Source organism: Acomys minous (assembly GCF_964271855.1).
Source record: "Acomys minous genome assembly, chromosome: 19".
In the NCBI taxonomy this organism is placed as follows: Eukaryota; Metazoa; Chordata; class Mammalia; order Rodentia; family Muridae; genus Acomys; species Acomys minous.
Window position 1 is genome coordinate 66,581,193 of NC_140499.1, and position 18,619 is coordinate 66,599,811.

The window sequence follows — 18,619 nt, forward strand, 5'->3', positions numbered from 1 at the left end:
CCCCCCCTCCCCCCAAGTCTTTGCTTCTTGAATTCAGCAGGGAAGGAGAGGACAGATGTGATCCTGGAGCCGAAAAGAGGCGTCTAGCCCTCAGCTTTCAAAGTCCAGAGCATGAATCATTCATTAGGAGATCTGGTGACTGGGTTGGAGGGGCGGAGTCATGTACCTGGGGCCGGGCTTTCCCGGGGACTAGGTAGGGGCGGGAGTGGGGAGGTAAGTTTGTTGGGTACGAAGGCTGGTTTAGATTTTTCTAGCTCCCGCCCTACTGCCGAGTTTTGCACGCCATCATACCTGTCCTATTTGTGCACCCCAGACATACCGACTCCCTCCTGCGTCACTCTGCCCCTCGGCATGTGATGCTCCCTGGGAAAGGACACAAGGTCCAGTTCCCACTTAGGTCCTCTTCCCAACCCCTGTTGTCAGGGGAGGTTGAAAAAAAAAAACCCAACAAAAATCCATAAATAAAAGAAACACAAATGACTGAGTTTCCTAGTGTTTCATTTCTCATAGACACAGTACAGAGAGCTAGAGAGCTAGCCCAGAATGTTTCTGTTTAGTAACTGCATTGCTGCTCTCCCCTCCCCCTAACCCTCTAATATTCACAAACGCAAAGAGACTAGAATGTGGGATTGAGTTAATGGAATCTGTGTATTCCCCGGTTCCCCCCATTTCTCCCATCCTTCTTAAGCTCCTCCATTTCCTTTCTACTTTCAAAAAAAAAAAAAGTGCGTATTCTCCTTTAAGGGGCCGGGCATCTTGCCTGCCCTCTTTAGAGTCACCGAAGTTTCCAAAGAGCCTCCCCTGTCTGGGCTGGACACACCTTTCAAATAAGACCCCCGGGATTGAGCTCCTGGGTATCCCAAACCCCTGTGTGCTCCCAGCCTCTTCTTCCCACCTCCAGGATTTAACCTCTCCCCAGAGAGAGTGACCATCTTTGAGGACTCCCACCCTCAGCTGCTCCACTCCCGGATGGAGCCAGGGAAATGTGGTGGGGGGGCCGGGGCCAGAGCTTCAACATTGCCCCCCAGAAGGAGCAGCCAGAGATGGGGGTAAGGAGAAGAGACGGGAGGGCGGCTGGCTGGAGGGTGAGTGAGGATGCTGTGGAAATTAAGCGGGAAGGAAAGGGTCCAGGGGAGGAGAGGGTGTATGTATCTGTTTTATCAACCTGTCTCGGAGCCTGGTCAGCCTGGAGTCATCTCATTATCCATTAACTAGCCCCTCCCTGTCCTGCCTGCCAGCCTCCGGGCCTGGGCTCCTGGCAGGCTCTAGTCTCAGTTTCCCTGAGAGAGAGCAGGAGGGGAGGGGAGGGGAGGGGAGGGGAGAGACTGAGACTCAGTGCGGGCTCTCAAAGGCGGCTGTTGAAGAAATCCCAGATCCTGAGGTTGGGAGGTTCCAGGTTAACTCTCTCCCCTTCTCAGCTCTCGGGACCCAAGTCTGACCCAGAGATCAGGATGCCGGAGCCCGGCAGTCCTCAGCTTGGCAGCTGCCTGGCCTCTGGTTGCCTCCCAGGTAACAATCTGACCTCCGTAAACTCCATTAAAAGTCCTCCTACCCTAACATTTTTTAAATGTTCTCCCAAAGATAGGTCCTTTTCAAAGTGTTTGTGCCCGAGGCTTGCTTCCCTGCCTCCTCTGAGCTGGGAAGCCTAGGCATTCATGTGCCTTGTGCTTTCTTGCTTTCCTTAGCCCTTATTAACTATTCAAAGATCGCCGAGTGTCTACTATGTGCCATGCTCAGTGCAGAGAGGTTTTATAAAATGCCGGTTCTTTTCCTTCAGTTTTACATTCTAGAAGGACAGACGGGTAGGCATGCAGCAGTGCTGACAGCGCTGGTTAGAACTTTGCTTTCCCCCTTTCCTTTTTAGGGGAGCAGATCCTAGCATGGGCGCCAGGGCAGAGGAAAGGGCAGGGCTTGGAGCTGCCCGGAACTCTGATCTGCACTAACTTTAGGGTCACCTTCCAGCCCTGTGGATGGCAGCGGGATCAGGTAAGGCAGTTAGTAGAAGAGACAGGACCCCGGGCCGGATCCCAGCACTTGGGAGGTCGAGATGGGAAGACCATGGGAGTTCTGGGCTAGCCTAGTCTACGTAGCGATGCTCTGTTTCAAAGACAAAAACAAACAAACAAAGAAACAAACAAACAAACACACAAAAGAACCAAAAGCTAGGGTGAACTGGGAAAGGGAGCCTGGGTTTGGACAAACACTGATTAAGGCTTGCCTTTGAAGTGTATTGATGATGGTGGCAGGGGTTGTTTCCAGGGACGCTGCCTTCTGCTGGGGAGAGGAGGCACCAAGGGAGGGCAGTGATGGTTGTCAGTGTCCTTAGCGTCAGTCTTGTGCCTCCTTTAGGACACACCCTTGAGCACTGAGTATGATTTTGCCCTGATCAACATTGGCCGATTAGAGGCTGGTAAGTCTGAGGGTTTGGTAAAAGGGGGCATTAGAGCCCCCATGGTCTGTTTTCAGAAGATTGCAAGGGGTGGGCAGGATGGACCGGAAGAAATGCTCCCAGAGTGACCCCGTGGTGCTTATTCTGCCTTTTAACTCTCCGCTTCAGTGAGTGGCTTGTCAAAGGTGCAGCTCCTCCGTCCAGGGTCTCAGCTGAAGTTCATCCCAGAGGAGATTCTGATTCATGGCCGAGACTTCCGGCTGCTTAGAGTTGGTTTTGAGGCTGGAGGGCTGGCACCTCAGGCCTTCCAGGTACGAACCCTTTACTTGGAAGACTCCTTTCTCATGGCCGGGCGGTGCACACCTTTAATCCTAGCCCTCGGGAGGCAGAGGCAGGCGGATCGCTGTGAGTTCGAGGCCAGCCTGGTCTACAAAGCAAGTCCAGGACAGCCAGGGCTCTTACACAGAGAAACAAAACAAAACAAAAAAACAAACAAAAAAAGAAGCCTTCTCATCTAAAAACCCCAGGGCCCTTCATGCTCCAGAGTCTCTCACCGTTCCACTACACTCAGGGGAAGCTAACAGGCTGAAGTAAGTGATAATGTCTTGAAGGATGGGGCCTGAACCCTAGTCTGGTTCTGTCAGTTATGAGCAGTAGTAACTATGGGTAAGTTTTTACTTCTGAAAAATGTGGAGCTGGGTAATATTGCTAATTAATTCCTATATTAATATTTTATGAGTCTGTGGTTCTAGATTTGTTCCTCTGGCCATAGGAGGTCGTCCCTGTCTCTGTTTTTTGTTGTTGTTGCTGTTTTCGAGACAGGGTTTCCCTGTGTAGCCCTGGCTGTCCTGGAACTCTCTTTGTAGGTCAGGCTGGCCTCGAACTCAGAGTTCTGGGATTTAAAGGCCTGCGTCACCACGCCCGGCTCTCCAGGGCCGGTTTTAGCTGCTCTTTTCTACTGGTGGTAAAGATGGTAGAGAAACGCATGCTCTGTTGCATCCCTTTGCTGTCTCCCGTCCGGGACTAAAGGATGGGTGCGGTGCGCTCTCCTCCCCAGGTAGCCATGGCCATTGCTCAAGCCAGGGCTCGGGGTGGCCAAATCCAGCAGCACAGAGGAGTAACCCTGAGCCGAGCTGGTGAGTGAGCACGCATTGGGGCAGGGGACGGGAAGAGCCTCAAGCAGAAGGGGCTAGTTGGACAAACTATCTCTTCCTCTGTTTCTCACTCTTGCTCCAGGTCAGGTTTCTGGCTCCAGAAAGCCACCTGTTCCTCTCATGGAGACTTTAGAGGACTGGGAAACTGAGCTGAAGAAGCAGGGGGCCAAAGGCTGGAGGGTTAGCACGGTCAATGAGAGGTTCGACTTAGCTACCAGGTGATGTCCCTGTCTACCCTGCCTCCGCGGCCTCCCAGACTTCCCAGAATTCCTAGGTCCCCTGAGCCTGTACTCCACATAAGCACCAGTCTCTGTTACCTCTGTTCTCAAAACCCGAGATCCCTTGGAATGGTCTTTCCAAAGGAATGTCCTTGTCTGTCGTTATGACTTCCCTAGCACAGGTCTCTGGAAAGCTGACATCGCTCTTTGTTTGCAGCCTCTCGGGTTACTTCTGGGTCCCTAACTGGATTCTGGACAGTGAGGTCAGAAGAGCATTTGCCCACTTCCATCAGGGCCGTGGACCGGTCAGTCTGAAATGAGAGGGTCGGGGGACAAGAGACGGGAGGGTTTCCTGTGGCGTCACCGTGGGCGCAAGGGTAGCTCGAGTGCAGCTGCTTCACCGTTTCTTCTCCTGCCTCTGAAGCGCCTGTCCTGGCACCACCCTGGAGGCAGTGACCTTCTCCGATGTGGAGGCTTCTACGTAGCCAGTGACCCTAACAGAGAAGATGTCAGGTGAGGGGCCTTGATGAGACTCAAGGGCCAGGCGTTCTGGGAAGACCTCTGCCTTGATTCATGGCTCCTTTCTCTTCTGCAGAGCCGTGGAGTCGATGCTGCAGGCTGGGCACGCCGACGTTGTCTTGGTAGACACCACGGATGACATGCCCGGTCTTGCCGACATCCAGCTTGCCCACCTGAAGCTGAGGGCCCTTTGCCTGCCTGGTGAGAATGACCTTTGAACCCTCAACCCTAACGTGGTTTACTATTTTGTATATTATAGATGAATAAGCCTTTAGCCCAGTGACTTTTTTTCATTTTTTCTATTCTCATTGCCTACAGACCTATCAATAGCCTGTTTTCCCCTAAATAAATTTTGTTTTTATTTATCCTTTGAGACGGAGTCTCACTACGTTGTGACTGGAGCTGTGACTCCAGGTCACTGGCTGACCTGGGGCTCACTGTGTAGACCAGGCTGGCCTCAAACTCTCAGATCCACCTGTCTCCTCTGGTCTGTTGGGATTAAAGGTATGCACGGCCACACCCTTCTTCCCAACCTTAAAAATAAAACCTTGTTGGCTGAATAGGGATGTGGTAGCACATACCTGTAATCACAGCATTTTGGTCATAAAATCAAGAGGAGCCCTGCAATGAATTTAGGGCCAGACTAGGCTATGAGGTGCCTCAAATCAAAAATGAAAAAAACCCAACAACAACAAAAAACAGCTTTATGAAATTCACTCTACCCATCTTAACTCTACAAAGTGTACAATGAGTTTTATTTACAATACTGTATGCCCATAAAATATTTTTAAATGCTCAAGATAGGGCCCAAGGCCTTCATTCGTAACTTGTACCTAGTCTTAGGGAACTGCTACTAGACTTTTAAAAAGTTATTAGGTAGGGTGGGGTTTTGTTTGTGTTTTTTGTTGTGGTTTTGTTTTGTTTGTCCTTTTTGTTGTTGTTGTTGAGATGGGGTTTCTCTGTGTAGTCCTGGCTTTCCTGGAACTCACTATGTAGACCAGGCTGGCTGGAATTCAAAGAGATCCACCTTCCTGTGCCTCCTGAGTGCTGAAATTAAAAGCATGCACCATTTATTTTATATTTAATATTTAATCGTGTGTGTATGTGCCTATATGCCTTGCACTTGGGGGTGACTGTGGGGGCCAATGGCGTTGGGCCATCTGGAGCTGGGAGCTGTGAACCACCTGACATGGGTTCGGTGAACCAAACAGGTTATCTTGAAGAGAGATATGTACTCTTAATCACCAACCATCTCTGTCCTCGCTACCAAGGGCTGGCTGTTTGTTTTTTAAGGGGGGACAGGGTTTCTTTGTGTAACCCTGGCTGCTCCTAGAACTCACTCTTAGACCAGGGTAGCCTCAAACTCAGAGAGATCCGTCTGCCTCTGAGTGCTAAGCTTAAAAGATTTATTTCCTTATTATTATATATACAGTGCTCTGCCTGCATGTACACCTGCAGGCCAGAAGAGGGCATCACATCACAGATGGTTGTGAGCCACCATATGGTTGCTGGGGATTGAACTCAGGACCTTTGGAAGAGCAGGCGGCACTCTGACCCATTGAGCCATCTCTCCAGCCCTTGAGTGCTAAGTTTAAAGGCGTGCATCTCACACATGATACTCGACCAGACTTCTTAGCCCATCTGGGTGCAGACCTGCATCCTGAGTCCTGGCTTCTGATCTCTTTGCCCTTCTTGGTCTCTCTCTGCCAGACTCATCCGTAGCTGAAGATAAGTGGCTGTCAGCCTTGGAGGGGACACGATGGTTGGACTACGTCAGGTACATCTGGCCTTCTAATCATGACCAGCCATTCCAGCTTCCTCTCTAGACTTGGCTTTCCAGTAGCTTCCCATAAAGCCATCCTCTGGTTCCCAAGGGGACATGCTGTGTTTTAGGAGGAGGAGCAGCAGGTGTTTGGAAGCCGTTCTCTGCCAATCCATCACCCTCCTCCTCACGTGCCCTTCCAGGTCTTGTCTTCGGAAGGCCAGCGACGTCTCCGTATTAGTGACATCCCGCGTCCGTTCTGTCGTACTTCAAGGTGAGTTCTTTGGCTCAGCTCCTCTAGTTCCTCACCTTTTTCCTCCGTGTGATTCACGTGTGGAAGGGGGGGGGTCTTCCTTGTGCCCCTTTAATACTAGCGGTTTCCTGTTAGTAGGGGCACTCACGAATGGCAACTCACCCTTCAGAGCTACGCAGCCCGCTACTGTAACAGTCGTCCCTGATGCTAAGATGCTTTTGGTCCCTCTTACCCTTCACCAGTGGATGGGGTGCCGGGCACTGGGGACGCTGGTTTGGGAAGTGCAGTCTATCAAGTGAATCATGAGCTTTGTTCTCTCTCTGCTCTTCTGCACCCTCTCAATCCTGCCTTCCTCCACTCTCCATGACCCTGTCCCGTGTCCCCTCACCTGATGCCCTCCCCGTCCTGTGTCCCCTCACCTGATGCCCTCCCCGTCCTGTGTCCCCTCACCTCATCCCCTCCCCATCCCGTGTCCCCTCACCTCCTGCCCCAGTTTCTCGGGCCCCCTTCTTTGTCCCTTCTTCGTCACCCAGAGCGAGGGGACCGTGATCTCAACAGCCTCCTCTCTTCACTGGTCCAGCTGCTTTTGGCCCCCGAAGCCCGGACATTGTTTGGTTTCCAATCACTAGTGCAACGAGAGTGGGTGGCAGCTGGACACCCCTTCCCGGCGAGGCTTGGGGAAACTGGGGCCAGCGAGGAGGTGAGGACACGGTTTTTTTGAGGGGGGTGGTCATTACTGAAGAAATGAGGGTGAGAAAATGGTCTAGCCTGGGGGGCGCCTCCTCCTCTCTGTCCCTGTGTTAACCCCTGACCTCCTAGTGCCCTGCTCCCTGGCCCCCAGTTCTTGCAGCTTGTTAGCCCCTTCTTCAGATCCGTGCAGACTCCCCAAAACTCTTTTCTCCTCTCAGGCCCCACTGTTTCCTCTCTTCCTCGACTGTGCCTGGCAGCTCCTCCAGCAGTTTCCAGCTGAATTTGAATTCTCCGAGTTTTTCCTTCTTGCTCTGCATGACAGCATCAGGGTTCCCGACACCCTGACCTTTCTGAGGAATACTCCCTGGGAGCGAGGGAAGAAGAGTGGACAGGTCAGCCACCTCTGTTTTCCAGTTTTTTTTCTGTTGAGTATTCAAACTTTGAATTTGGTCTAGACTTGTGAAAATTGAGGTCTGTGGGAGGGGTTGGGGGAACTCACTCTTGGGATCAGAATTTGTTCTGTATGAGGCATCTGAAATAGGTAAGAGGTTATTTTGTGTACATCCATGTGTGTTAACATGAGCATGTGCATGTCATGGGAGGTCAGAGGGCCACCTCAGGCAGCAGCCCTCCCCTTCCCCCTCTTGAGACAGAGCCTCTGTTGCTCCCACGGCTCTCCCTGCTGCCTCCCATCCTCCTGAAGCAGCCCCGAGACCACAGATCCCGAGCTGTGTGTCTGGCTCTGTGTGGGGTCTGTGAAGTCACACACAGGTCCTCGGCTCACATGGCAGGCGCTTTTATCCAAGCCATGTCCTGAGCTCTAACCATCCCTCTCCTTGCTGCTTCTGTCCAGTTCAACTCCTACACTCGAGTTTACACGCCCGAGCACTCGCAGCCGCCAGTGGGGAGCTCTGATCAGCCACACCTGTCTGTCTGGGACTGGGATTTACGCTACAGCAAGGCACAGAGATCACAGTTCCTGAACCCTGGCTACCATCCAGAGCATGGGCCGGGCGCCTGGCTCCCCAGGCAGCAGGTAAGACACCTCCACTCCGGTTCCCTTGACGTGGCCGGGCTCACACGGCTGACTAGGTGAGATGTAGCCTGACAAGAGCCCCTCGGGGAAAGCCACCACTATCTTTTACAGCCGCTGCTGGTGGCCTGCCTTCAGCAAGACAGACGTCCTAGAACAGCAGGCAGCATTCTCTTTATGTTCTTGTTTCACGCCCATATATTACAAGTTTCTCTAAAACCAACCTAATAAGCTCACAGCCCTAAAGCCTGATGAGGAAGGGAGGCCAGAGGGAGGGCCTCGGAGTTGGAGTCCCTGGCACAGTGTGTGGGTGGCAGCTGGGTCCCCCTTCCCACTTCAGAAAGCGGTGGTTTTCTTAGTTGCCTGCTGACTTCTCCTTTGTCTTTTAGCCGAGCTTCCCGGCTCCTGGACCCCCCAGTTCTGTGTGGCTGTTTTCTAGAGGGGCCCTGACCCCCATGAGCCAGCTCTGTCCTTGGCAGGACAGCCCCTCCTTGCTGGCAGTCTCTTCTCATTGGCTCCCTCGGCCTGCTAGATCCTCGGAAAGCCTAGCTGACCAGGAATGGGGGCTCCCCTCACATTGGGGAGCTTGCCCTTTACCTCCCGGGCTGCTGCTGCCTGGCTACCTGGGACCTCAGGTCAGGCTCTGGAGACGCTGTTATCTGAGGGGAAGGCCTGAGGCCCAGGTGAGGAGACGGGGAGACAAGCTGGGTGGGGGAGGAAAGCTGGAGAGGCAGAGGGCTTGAGGAACTGGGCGGCAGCGCTCCGTTTACCAAACCCGGGCCACTAGGGAAGGTAGTGTGGACCACGCAGAAGCGAGGGCAGTTAGAGGAGGAAAGGAGCATTTACGATGCTAGAAGTAGCAAGGATCTTAAGAACGGAACACTAGCTGGGGAGTGGTGGAGCACTAGCTGGGGAGTGGTGGAACACTAGCTGGGGAGTGGTGGAGCACTAGCTGGGGAGTTGTGGAACACTAGCTGGGGAGTGGTGGAGCACTAGCTGGGGAGTTGTGGAACACTAGCTGGGGAGTGGTGGAGCACTAGCTGGGGAGTGGTGGAACACTAGCTGGGGAGTGGTGGAGCACTAGCTGGGGAGTGGTGGAGCACTAGCTGGGGAGTGGTGGAACACTAGCTGGGGAGTGGTGGAGCACTAGCTGGGGAGTGGTGGAGCACTAGCTGGGGAGTGGTGGAGCACTAGCTGGGGAGTGGTGGAACACTAGCTGGGGAGTGGTGGAGCACTAGCTGGGGAGTGGTGGAGCACTAGCTGGGGAGTGGTGGCGCATGCCTTTAATCCCAGCCCCCGGGGAGGCAGAGGCAAGCAGATCTCTGAATTCGAGGCCAGACTACAGATGAGTTCTAGGACAGGCAGGGCTACACAGAGAAACCCTATCTCAAAACGGCGACGACGACAACAACAATAACAACCAAGAATTGCAGGCCAGAGAGACCCTGTCTCAAATTAAAAAAAAAAAAAAAAAACAAGCAAGCTAGACTTGTAACAATATCCCTCCGCGCCCCCCTCTGCCGCTCTCCAGACGGACTCCTCAGCTCTTACAATCTCTGGCCTTCAGGATGAGCTGTCTCGTCTTCAGGAACTGTTAAGAAAGTGGACGCCAAGAATACCTCCTGGGGACCACTGCAGGGAAAGAGACCCAAATACCATCCTCTCTCAGGCCCGTTGAAGCCGGGCCGAGGGGCTTGCGCCGGGAGCTCTGCTGCGCTCCATGTCCGACCTTGGCACTTTCCGCTTCCCCATTCCAGCCCACGGAGAAGCTCGCTGCCCACTGGGCGACTTTCCGTGGCCGACGGCGGTGCTACCAACCTCAGCTCCCCTGTCTTGTCTGGCTCCTGAGGGATAAGAAGCAACAGCGATCCAGACTGTCCTCTCCTCCACCCCAGGCAATCCCATGGCAGGCTTCCGGTGGCTGTCAGACCCCTCTTCACCAGTCCCAACAAGGCCTCCCTCCCACCCCTCAGCTGCTCTCAAGTCCCATTTCTTCCGAGGGAACGGGGTGAACACGGGAGACACTCCTCCCACTGTGTATTTTTGTAGCAGTGTTTCTATTTAAGGCATTCATTAAAGCGCAGTATTTCTACACGTTTGCCAGGGCTGTTTCTTGTGTTGAATGAAGTTCGCAGCACAGCGGTGTGGGAGGGAGGGAGGGAGGGAGGGAACTCAGAGAAAAGCTCCATGTTATCGAAAAGGAAAATAAAGGATTCAAGTCAGGCAGGATCGGCAGATTTAACAAGAAGTGGTTTTTTGCTGTTTTAGTTCCCTTGCTTTTGTTTTATTGAAATACGGTCTCTGTGTAGACCAGGGTGACCTGAAAGTCTTTTCCGAGACAGAGTCTCTCTGTGTAGCCCTGGCTGCCCCGGAGCTCACTCTCTTAAGACCAGGCTGGCCTCGCTCTCACAGAGGCCGCACAGCCAGCACGCCACGGAGAAAGTTTCTCTTTTTGTCTCTTGCTGGGGACAAGAACGTAGGACGCCGTCGGGGCCAGCGTGTGTGTTTCTGCAGGTTGAGGCCGAGGCCCGGGAACAACCCGGCTTTTGCGTCTCAGATTCCCAAAAACACTAGCGGAGCTGACACCTCAGTCTCCTCCCTCAGGGGGAAAACAAAATACCTCGAGCTCACGCCAGGGCCGAGGGCGAATGTGACGTGGGTTGGGGGCCAGGTTAACCACGGGCTGCTTCTCCCAGGGCAGCCCGGGCCCTGGGGCTGACGTCACTCCCCTTGGCGCGCGCCTCGGCGTCACAGCCCACACGAGGCTCGGCGCAGCACTTGGATGTGCACTTGGGGAGCAGTGTGACCCTCTAACCGTCCACACCAGCACCAAGCGGGTGCTGAGGCGCTCCCGATCCGCACCGGGCGCCGCGGCAGCTCCACACCGCCTTTCCCGCCCGCGCCCCTCCCCCACCACTCCATCAACCAGGCGCGAACTCGACCCTAAGATGGCCGCGGTCGCTTCCGGCTCCTCCCCTGATGCAGGCCCCGCCCGCTGCGAGCCTTGGCCCGGAAGTGGAAGTAGTACCGGGGTCAGAGGGCGGCGCTGCTGCTTAGAGACGGCGGGAGCCCTTTCGCCATGGCTGCCGGGCCGATCTCGGAACGGAATCAGGGTAACCGGGAGCGAAGGGCCCAGGATGGGCGCAGGGGAGGCCGGAGGGCAGGTTTAGTGCCGTGGCCGCCAGGAGGGGACGCTAGGTTCCCCCGGTGTGAGCCGACCTCTGGGTGCCGGGCGCCGGCCGCGGCCTGTGGGAGCTGATGCTGCTGGGTCCAGGCCCCTGAATGCGCTCCCGCCGCCGCCGGACAAGCAGGGTCCTCCCGGAAACACGGGGTCGGCAGGAGTCAGGCCTCAGCGGGCTTGAGTTGACGTTTCTGGTTTTTGTTTTTCCCTTCTTCTTTCTCTTCTTCCCTCCTGACCTCGGTCTTCCCTCCGCTTGCCTCCGTCGTTTAGATGCCACGGTGTACGTGGGAGGCCTAGACGAGAAAGTGAGCGAGCCTCTGCTGTGGGAGCTCTTCCTCCAGGCAGGGCCCGTGGTCAACACCCACATGCCCAAGGACAGAGTCACCGGCCAGCACCAGGGTGAGTACGTGGCGGGACGTGACCGTGTATAGCAAACGCCCCCCCCCCCCCCCCCAGCCCCCAGCCAAGAGCCTCACCGCTAGTCACAACCAGTCAGGGATGAGCAGCCTAAACATTTCTTTCCTTTAAGCATCAGTTCGGTTTGTTTCTGGAATATTCCTCTCCCAGCGTCAGCCACCGGAGCCGTTTCTCAGTTGAAGTGTGGTGATCCTGTCGTTTTGCAGACCACGGTCTCTCCGTGTAGCCTTTGCTGCCCTGGAACGCGCTCTGTAGGCCGGGCTGCCCGCCCACCCCACACCCCTCCCGAGCATTGTGTTTCCGTCTCTTCACCAGAGTGGCCTTTTTTTTTTTTCCTTTCCCTTTGATTTCTCAGGTTATGGCTTTGTTGAATTCCTGAGTGAGGAAGATGCTGACTACGCTATTAAGATTATGAATATGATCAAGCTCTACGGGAAACCCATACGTGTGAACAAGGCCTCGGCACACAACAAGAACCTGGATGTGGGAGCCAACATTTTCATCGGGAACCTGGACCCAGAAATTGACGAGAAGCTGCTCTATGATACTTTCAGCGCCTTCGGAGTCATCTTACAGACCCCCAAGATCATGCGGGACCCCGACACGGGCAACTCCAAGGGCTACGCCTTCATTAATTTTGCTTCGTTTGATGCCTCGGATGCAGCCATTGAGGCCATGAACGGGCAGTACCTGTGTAACCGCCCCATCACTGTGTCTTACGCCTTCAAGAAGGACTCTAAAGGCGAGCGCCACGGCTCGGCGGCTGAGCGGCTCCTGGCGGCCCAGAACCCGCTGTCCCAGGCTGACCGCCCCCATCAGCTGTTTGCAGATGCACCCCCTCCACCGTCTGCCCCCAACCCTGTGGTTTCATCCCTGGGTTCCGGCCTTCCTCCACCAGGTAAGGCTTTCAGGTCAGAGTACTCCAGGTAGGTCCCTGGCAGGGAGAAACCCTGACAGAGTAAGCTTTAAGTCAGTGCGTGGGGAGGAAGGAGTGAGGCCTTCCTCACTGCTCTCTATCGTTTCTTACACAGGCATGCCGCCTCCTGGCTCCTTCCCACCCCCGGTGCCGCCTCCTGGCGCCCTCCCTCCTGGGATCCCTCCAGCCATGCCCCCGCCACCTATGCCACCTGGGGCTGGAGGACATGGCCCCCCAGCAGCAGGAACTCCGGGGGCTGGCCATCCTGGGCACGGCCACTCACATCCCCACCCGTTCCCACCAGGGGGGATGCCCCATCCAGGTAAGTGCCGCCTGCTGGGAATAGGGGCTGAGCTTGGGAGTGGGGGGTAGGGGGGGCTCTGTCACTATCTTGGGTGCAAATGGCCCCTAGTCCTCCTCTCCTTCAGAAAACAACAGTACTTTGTACACGCCGGCGCTCCCATTTTATCTGTCTCTTTGCATTTTCTGAGGAATAGCCTGTACTTGGCAAATTCTCATCCTCTCCACTGACCCTAAGGTAGTAACTCAGTTGCCAAACCTTGGACATGTTTGTGCTATTTTTTTTCATTTTGGGGTTTTTTCAAGACAGGCTTTCTCTGTGTAGCCTTGGCTGTCCCAGAGCTCACTCTGTAGACCAGGCTGGCCTTGGCCTCTTAAGTGCTGGGATAAAGGGTTTGTGCCACCACGCCACAGAGCCATGCTGCTTAGCCACAGCTGTGCCCGAGTCTAGCGGTGCCTTATTTGAAATTGTTGTCTCTTGTTTTCCTGGATTCTCCTGTGACTTGCTAACCTTAGCGCCTGGGCCGACTCCTTTGTGTAAATGTTGTGTTTGGTTCCCCTTTCTGTGTTTATCTGTAGTGTTAAACGTGCAGCGTCTGGTTCCTCCTGGGTCCCCCTGGTCTGTGGTTTGTGGCAGGCTAGACCAGGCCCAACGCACAGTTGACATTTCTCTCCTTCCATCATCTCCTTCTGCAGTGCTTGTGGTAGGAGCCGAGTTCACAGCTCAGGAGTTTGCCCTGGCACCCACTTTGCAGAGCAGGGCCATCACCACCAGCCAGCACCCTACACTAGACTGCCCCGCGTTACCCCTGTCGCACCCCCGTCACCATGGCTCATGTGCGCTGTCTTTGATCTCCTTTCCTAGGGTATTCATACACATTTCCTCAAAATTCTTTCGTTCCTTCACTTAATAAAACCTGCACTTGCTGTCCTAGTGCTCAGGGTTGAGGCCCCACCCCCACCCCCACCCCGGGGGCTGAGTTATTGGTGTTACATGTTGAGTGTTAGGTGTTGGCACATGCCAGACTTTATGTCTGGAGCAGTTGGCATCCACTCTTGTTCGCTTAAGGACTCCTTTTGTGGGTGGGTGGGTAAAGTTGACGGTATAGCCCTGGCTGACCTGGAACACTCTGTAGACCAGGCTAGCTTAAACTCACGCGGACCCGCCTGCTGCTGCTTCCCGAGTGCTGAGATTAAAGGCGTGCACCACCAGGCTGGCTCACATTCTATGTTATTTATTTTTTTATACTTTAGTTTGTGGGCCTGTTTTGTTTGTTGTTTGTTTTGTTTTGAGCCAGAGTCTCATGTGCCTCAGGCTGGGCTCAACCTTCAGTGTGCTGGGGAAGACAGGTGTGAGCTACCAGGCCTGGTCCTCCATGGAGTTCTTACTGGCCTTCAGAGTTAAGCCTCTGCCCTGGCGTGTAGCTGCCGCCTTCACAAGGCCAGCGTGGAGCAGAAGTTGTGCGTGGTCTGTGCTGTGCTGTTGCCACCGCAGTGCTCAAACCATAGAAAGAGAAGCAGTGCACATCTCACTGTCTCTTCTTCACATCAAGAGAAAAGATGTTCCTGATGTGCTACACAAACTTGGAGGTGAATTAGCAGCCCTACTGCTCAGCCGCTGCTGTCAGTCACCTTCAGACTCTTAAAAAAGAGGTCACAGCCGCAAGTGAGGTGGCTGTACAGAGTCGGCTCACTGTCGACAGGGCGAGGACAGCGTCAGCCTTGTTTTAATCGCTTTCTGTCATTTTGTTCTCTTCTCGGTTTTCGTTACCCTGGTTCCCTTTGTCTCTTTTCTCTTTGCCTTTGTTTTATGTTCACAGGGATGTCTCAGATGCAGCTGGCCCACCATGGCCCCCATGGCCTAGGGCACCCTCATGCTGGGCCTCCAGGCTCTGGGGGGCAGCCGCCACCTCGGCCACCTCCTGGAATGCCCCATCCTGGACCTCCTCCGATGGGCATGCCCCCCCGAGGGCCTCCTTTTGGATCTCCCATGGGTGAGTGGGGGCTAGCCCCTTTCTTGTCCTTACATATGTTTGTGTGTGTGAGAGGAACAGGCATGCAGATCCTCTGTACCCCAGGAAAGCCTTGGCTCCTGCCTCGACTTCCGGGTGCTAGGGCTATAGGGGCATGCACCATCCAGCTAGTGGTTCTGTCTGCATTTTCTCTTCTCTTCTCTTCTCTTCTCTTCTCTTCTTTCTTTTTTTTTTCTATAAGATGGTTTCTCTGTGTAGCCTTGGCTGTCCTGGACTCACTTTGTAGACCAGGCTGGTCTTGAACTCACAGCGATCCACCTGCCTCTGCCTCCGCAGTGCTGGGATTAAAGGCGTGTGCCACTGTGTCTAGCTCTCTCCGTGTGTTTTTATGGCTTTCTTTGTCATTGCCCGTCCTATGCCCTTTATTTGACTTCTCAGGTTTTTTCTGGTCTGTTTCATCTCTCAACATCAACTCCTTCCTATTTTCACTTTTATTACTTTTCTTTTTCTTCCTGCAGGTCACCCAGGTCCCATGCCGCCACACGGTATGCGTGGGCCTCCCCCGTTGATGCCCCCCCATGGATACACTGGTCCTCCAAGACCCCCTCCCTATGGCTACCAGCGGGGGCCCCTCCCTCCACCCAGACCTACTCCACGGCCCCCAGTCCCACCTCGGGGTCCACTTCGGGGTCCACTTCCTCAGTGAATTGCTGTCCTCTGTTTCCCTCTTATTTCCTCCCAGCATCTTCATTTCTTGGACCAATCAGAGTTGGTGTAGCTCGTCAGGGCTAACATACTGACCCTCTCAGCAACTCTTTCCCCATTTTAATGCCATTTTTTCCACAGGGGATTTTTTTTCATATCTGTTTTAAAATGTTGGTCCTAATTGTTTTACACATGTATAGAAAAAATAAAGGTATACCTGCTTATTAAACTTTGTGAACTAACTTAAGAGAAGCCAGGTATTCTGGGAGGGTGGTAGAAAAGAGGGAGGGTGTTTACATTGTCAAGGTTTGCTTTGAAAGTCGCTGCGCTGCAGTGGGTTACCCCCAGTGTCTGCACTAGAGCGGTGGTTTCTTGGAATGGAGCCTGTCTTCTGGTTATAACCTGGGGACACTGACAACGGAAATAAAGTGTCTGGTGTTCTGTCAGCAAAGAGTGCCATGCACGGAGGACTCCCTTGTGCTGCTGTCTGGAGTTCAGCTGGAGTGTCGTGGGGCTGCTGGGATGAACTGCTCAGTCCACACACGGGGCCTCCACGCAGCCTTGAAACAACAACCAAGGAGGAGCAGAGAGTACAGTACAGCTCTTATTTAAGTGTTAGCACATATATATGTGTGTGTGTGTTTGCTTATATTTAAAAAGTAGAGCAACCACCGGAACTTATCCCTAACGTTCAGACGGAAGCTTTACTTGGTTTTTCTGAGCTGGGCTTTGTAGCCCTGGCTCTCCTGGAGCTCAGATGCTCCTGCCTCTGCTGGGGTTAGAGGTGTGCAGCACCACCGTGCTCAGCCGAGGCTTCATTTCCCTGCTGCGGCTGACATGCCTTTCACTTGGAGTCATGTAAATGTCTCAGACAATAAATGTTCGTTTTCAGTACGTGAAGTTTATTTCTTACTGCGAGTTTTTGCTCACAGTCTCGGTTCTTCCAAAGGTTTCCACTCGAACCTTTTTTAGTTCCTGCAAAGGCTCTGCTAGTGGTCAGGATGAGCACAGCAAGTGTTACTGTCAGAACTGACACAAGATAGTTACTGAAACAATGTTTTGGGATGAAAGATAACCTAACTTGGTCAGAAAGTTCAGGAAGACTTTGTTAGGAAAAGGATGATGTCTGAATGTAGTCTTATGGTCATTTAGATGGTCTTAATGCCAGGCATGGTGGCGCACGCCTTTAATCCCGGCAGAGGCAGGAGGATCTGAGTTCAAGGACAGCTCTGGCCTACTTCTGGGACAACCAGGGCTATTTAAAGATTCTGTCTCAAGATGATGGTCTAGCTCTAACCCTAATACAAGCTGGGCTCAAGCCAGTAGAACGCTGGAATTAAGGGGTTGCCACTGCTCCGGGCTGAAGCTTATCTTAAAAGGTTGAGTTTGCCGTCAGAGGGGTGGATACTGCATGAAAGCTGTGTGGTGGTGAATGCCGGCTGAGGTGGGGGGCGGCTACTGGAGGCTTTAGTGCTTTTCAGCTTGGTCACTGGTGACCATGGAAACCATTCAGAACAACACTAAGGTAAAAGGGAGGATCTGCTTCACCTGTGGGCTGTCAGCTCAGGAATTGTAGCTGCCCTAGTTGGTCATCAGACATCTAGGCAGGTGGGGACAGACTTGGACTGGAGATGTAGACAGAGCAGCAAAGTTGTGGGGCTGCCTGGTGTGAGCAAGGCAAATGTGCACCTAGGAACTGGAAGAGCCAACGTGGGCTGAAGAAACCAAGTGCTAACTCTGTTCAGGGCACTGGGGAGGGTAGGTGGTGAAGCATGTGATTTAAGTCTTCACTTGAGCCAGTGGTGGCGCACGCCTTTAATCCCAGCACTTGGGAGGCAGAGGCAGGTGGATCTCTGTGAGTTCAAGGCCAGCCTGGTCTACAAAGAAAGTTCCAGGACAGCCAAAGTTACACAGAGAAACCCTGTCTCAGAAAACAAAAGTTCACTCGGAATTTAAAAAGAAACTATATATTTCCCCATTTTTGGAGTGCTCGCAGTCCTGGGGGCCGAGTTACATCACTGCCCTCCTAATATAGGGTCTCTCACTAGATGGCCCTAAGCAGCCATAGAACAACCTGTGATCCTCCTGCCTCAGCTCCCTGACTAGCTGGGACGACATGCTTGGCACTGCCACCCTGGGCAATAAGTATGACAGTCAGTACAGAATCACCCAGAAGAGAAGAAACAGCTTCTTGTCAGCAGGGCTGGAGCCTGCTGGGGAGTAATGTGTTTAAATGAAAAGATGTAAAAACCTTAAGAAGGCTCATCAATGAACGGCTGGTAAAGGGCCAGTCCCTGAGGCCCGTGTGGGCAGAGCTGTTCCCTGCACCATCCTGGAAAGAGCACTTCAGCCAGCCGACTTAGAGTACCTCAAGAGCACTGGCAAGGCTTCCCAGACTGTAGAGGTGGGGCCCAGATCCCTGCCAGGAGAGTTTTTGGATTCATTGGCACTCTAGTGGGGATGGCCAGATGCCATTAAAGATACACATCCTCTCGCTCTCTCATACCACTGCAGCTACACTGACATGGTCGAGAATGTCCTAGACACAAAAAGTCTTCAGTCTGGGTGACAGCTAGTTTTTAAGGTAAATTATTATCTGTTAGGTCTTTAAGGAAACTGTGATCATTATTGACCCAAGCATTTCTAAAGTTGAGCTTTGGGTCCTACAAAACTTAGGCCCAGATCCCTAGCATAGTAAACTCAACGTGTCAAATGTCGCCTGGGAAACCCCTCAGCACCCTGGGCCCACGCCTAACCGAGCTGACTTACACAGCATTGCGTCTAAAAGAGACTCCGAGTTCCAAACACACCACAGAGGCAGAGGACGGTGTATCCCAAGCGGACATCGGGGATAAGCCTTGGTCAGGGCTCTGTCCAGACAATCCCCAGGTCTTCCCTGGAGTGGACGGGCTCAGGGTGTGCATCCTCAAAGACCGTCACTCTTCCATCTGTCAGTCCAGGTTATCTGAGAGAGACACGGGAAAGATGTGAGAAAAGGGCCCAGCCAGTTCACTCCCTGCCCTGGGGGAGGGGGGCGTTAATTGATGGGGCTTTGTTTTTTGAGTCACTGGAGCTAGTGGATGGAAAGGGAAATGTCCAGCTAATCAGA

The 18,619-nt window shown here is 53.5% G+C and overlaps 2 protein-coding genes across 4 annotated transcripts; both read left to right on the forward strand.

The window, feature by feature from the left end:
- The first annotated feature begins 63 nt into the window (after positions 1–63).
- On the forward strand, positions 64–9,719 carry MTMR11 (myotubularin related protein 11). Of its 3 annotated transcripts, none has more exons than XM_084769587.1 (17): positions 64–1,049; positions 1,419–1,509; positions 1,865–1,986; positions 2,350–2,410; positions 2,558–2,700; positions 3,447–3,525; positions 3,626–3,761; positions 3,979–4,066; positions 4,186–4,274; positions 4,357–4,481; positions 5,991–6,057; positions 6,174–6,316; positions 6,829–6,995; positions 7,204–7,377; positions 7,839–8,021; positions 8,408–8,701; positions 9,586–9,719. In XM_084769587.1, the coding sequence occupies exons 1-17, from the start codon at positions 984–986 to the stop codon at positions 9,694–9,696; spliced, it is 2,139 nt and encodes a 712-aa protein (XP_084625713.1). In that variant the 5' UTR covers positions 64–983; the 3' UTR covers positions 9,697–9,719. The 3 variants fall into 3 exon arrangements, with proteins under 3 accessions (XP_084625713.1, XP_084625712.1, XP_084625714.1); XM_084769586.1 differs by having other exon boundaries at positions 146–1,049; positions 9,550–9,697; XM_084769588.1 differs by having other exon boundaries at positions 166–1,049; positions 6,246–6,316; positions 9,550–9,697.
- A 1,261-nt stretch (positions 9,720–10,980) lies between these two features.
- SF3B4 (splicing factor 3b subunit 4) lies at positions 10,981–15,739 on the forward strand. Its single transcript, XM_084769602.1, has 6 exons — positions 10,981–11,131; positions 11,470–11,598; positions 11,972–12,514; positions 12,648–12,854; positions 14,653–14,826; positions 15,324–15,739. The coding sequence occupies exons 1-6, from the start codon at positions 11,098–11,100 to the stop codon at positions 15,509–15,511; spliced, it is 1,275 nt and encodes a 424-aa protein (XP_084625728.1). The 5' UTR covers positions 10,981–11,097; the 3' UTR covers positions 15,512–15,739.
- Positions 15,740–18,619: the final 2,880 nt, after the last annotated feature.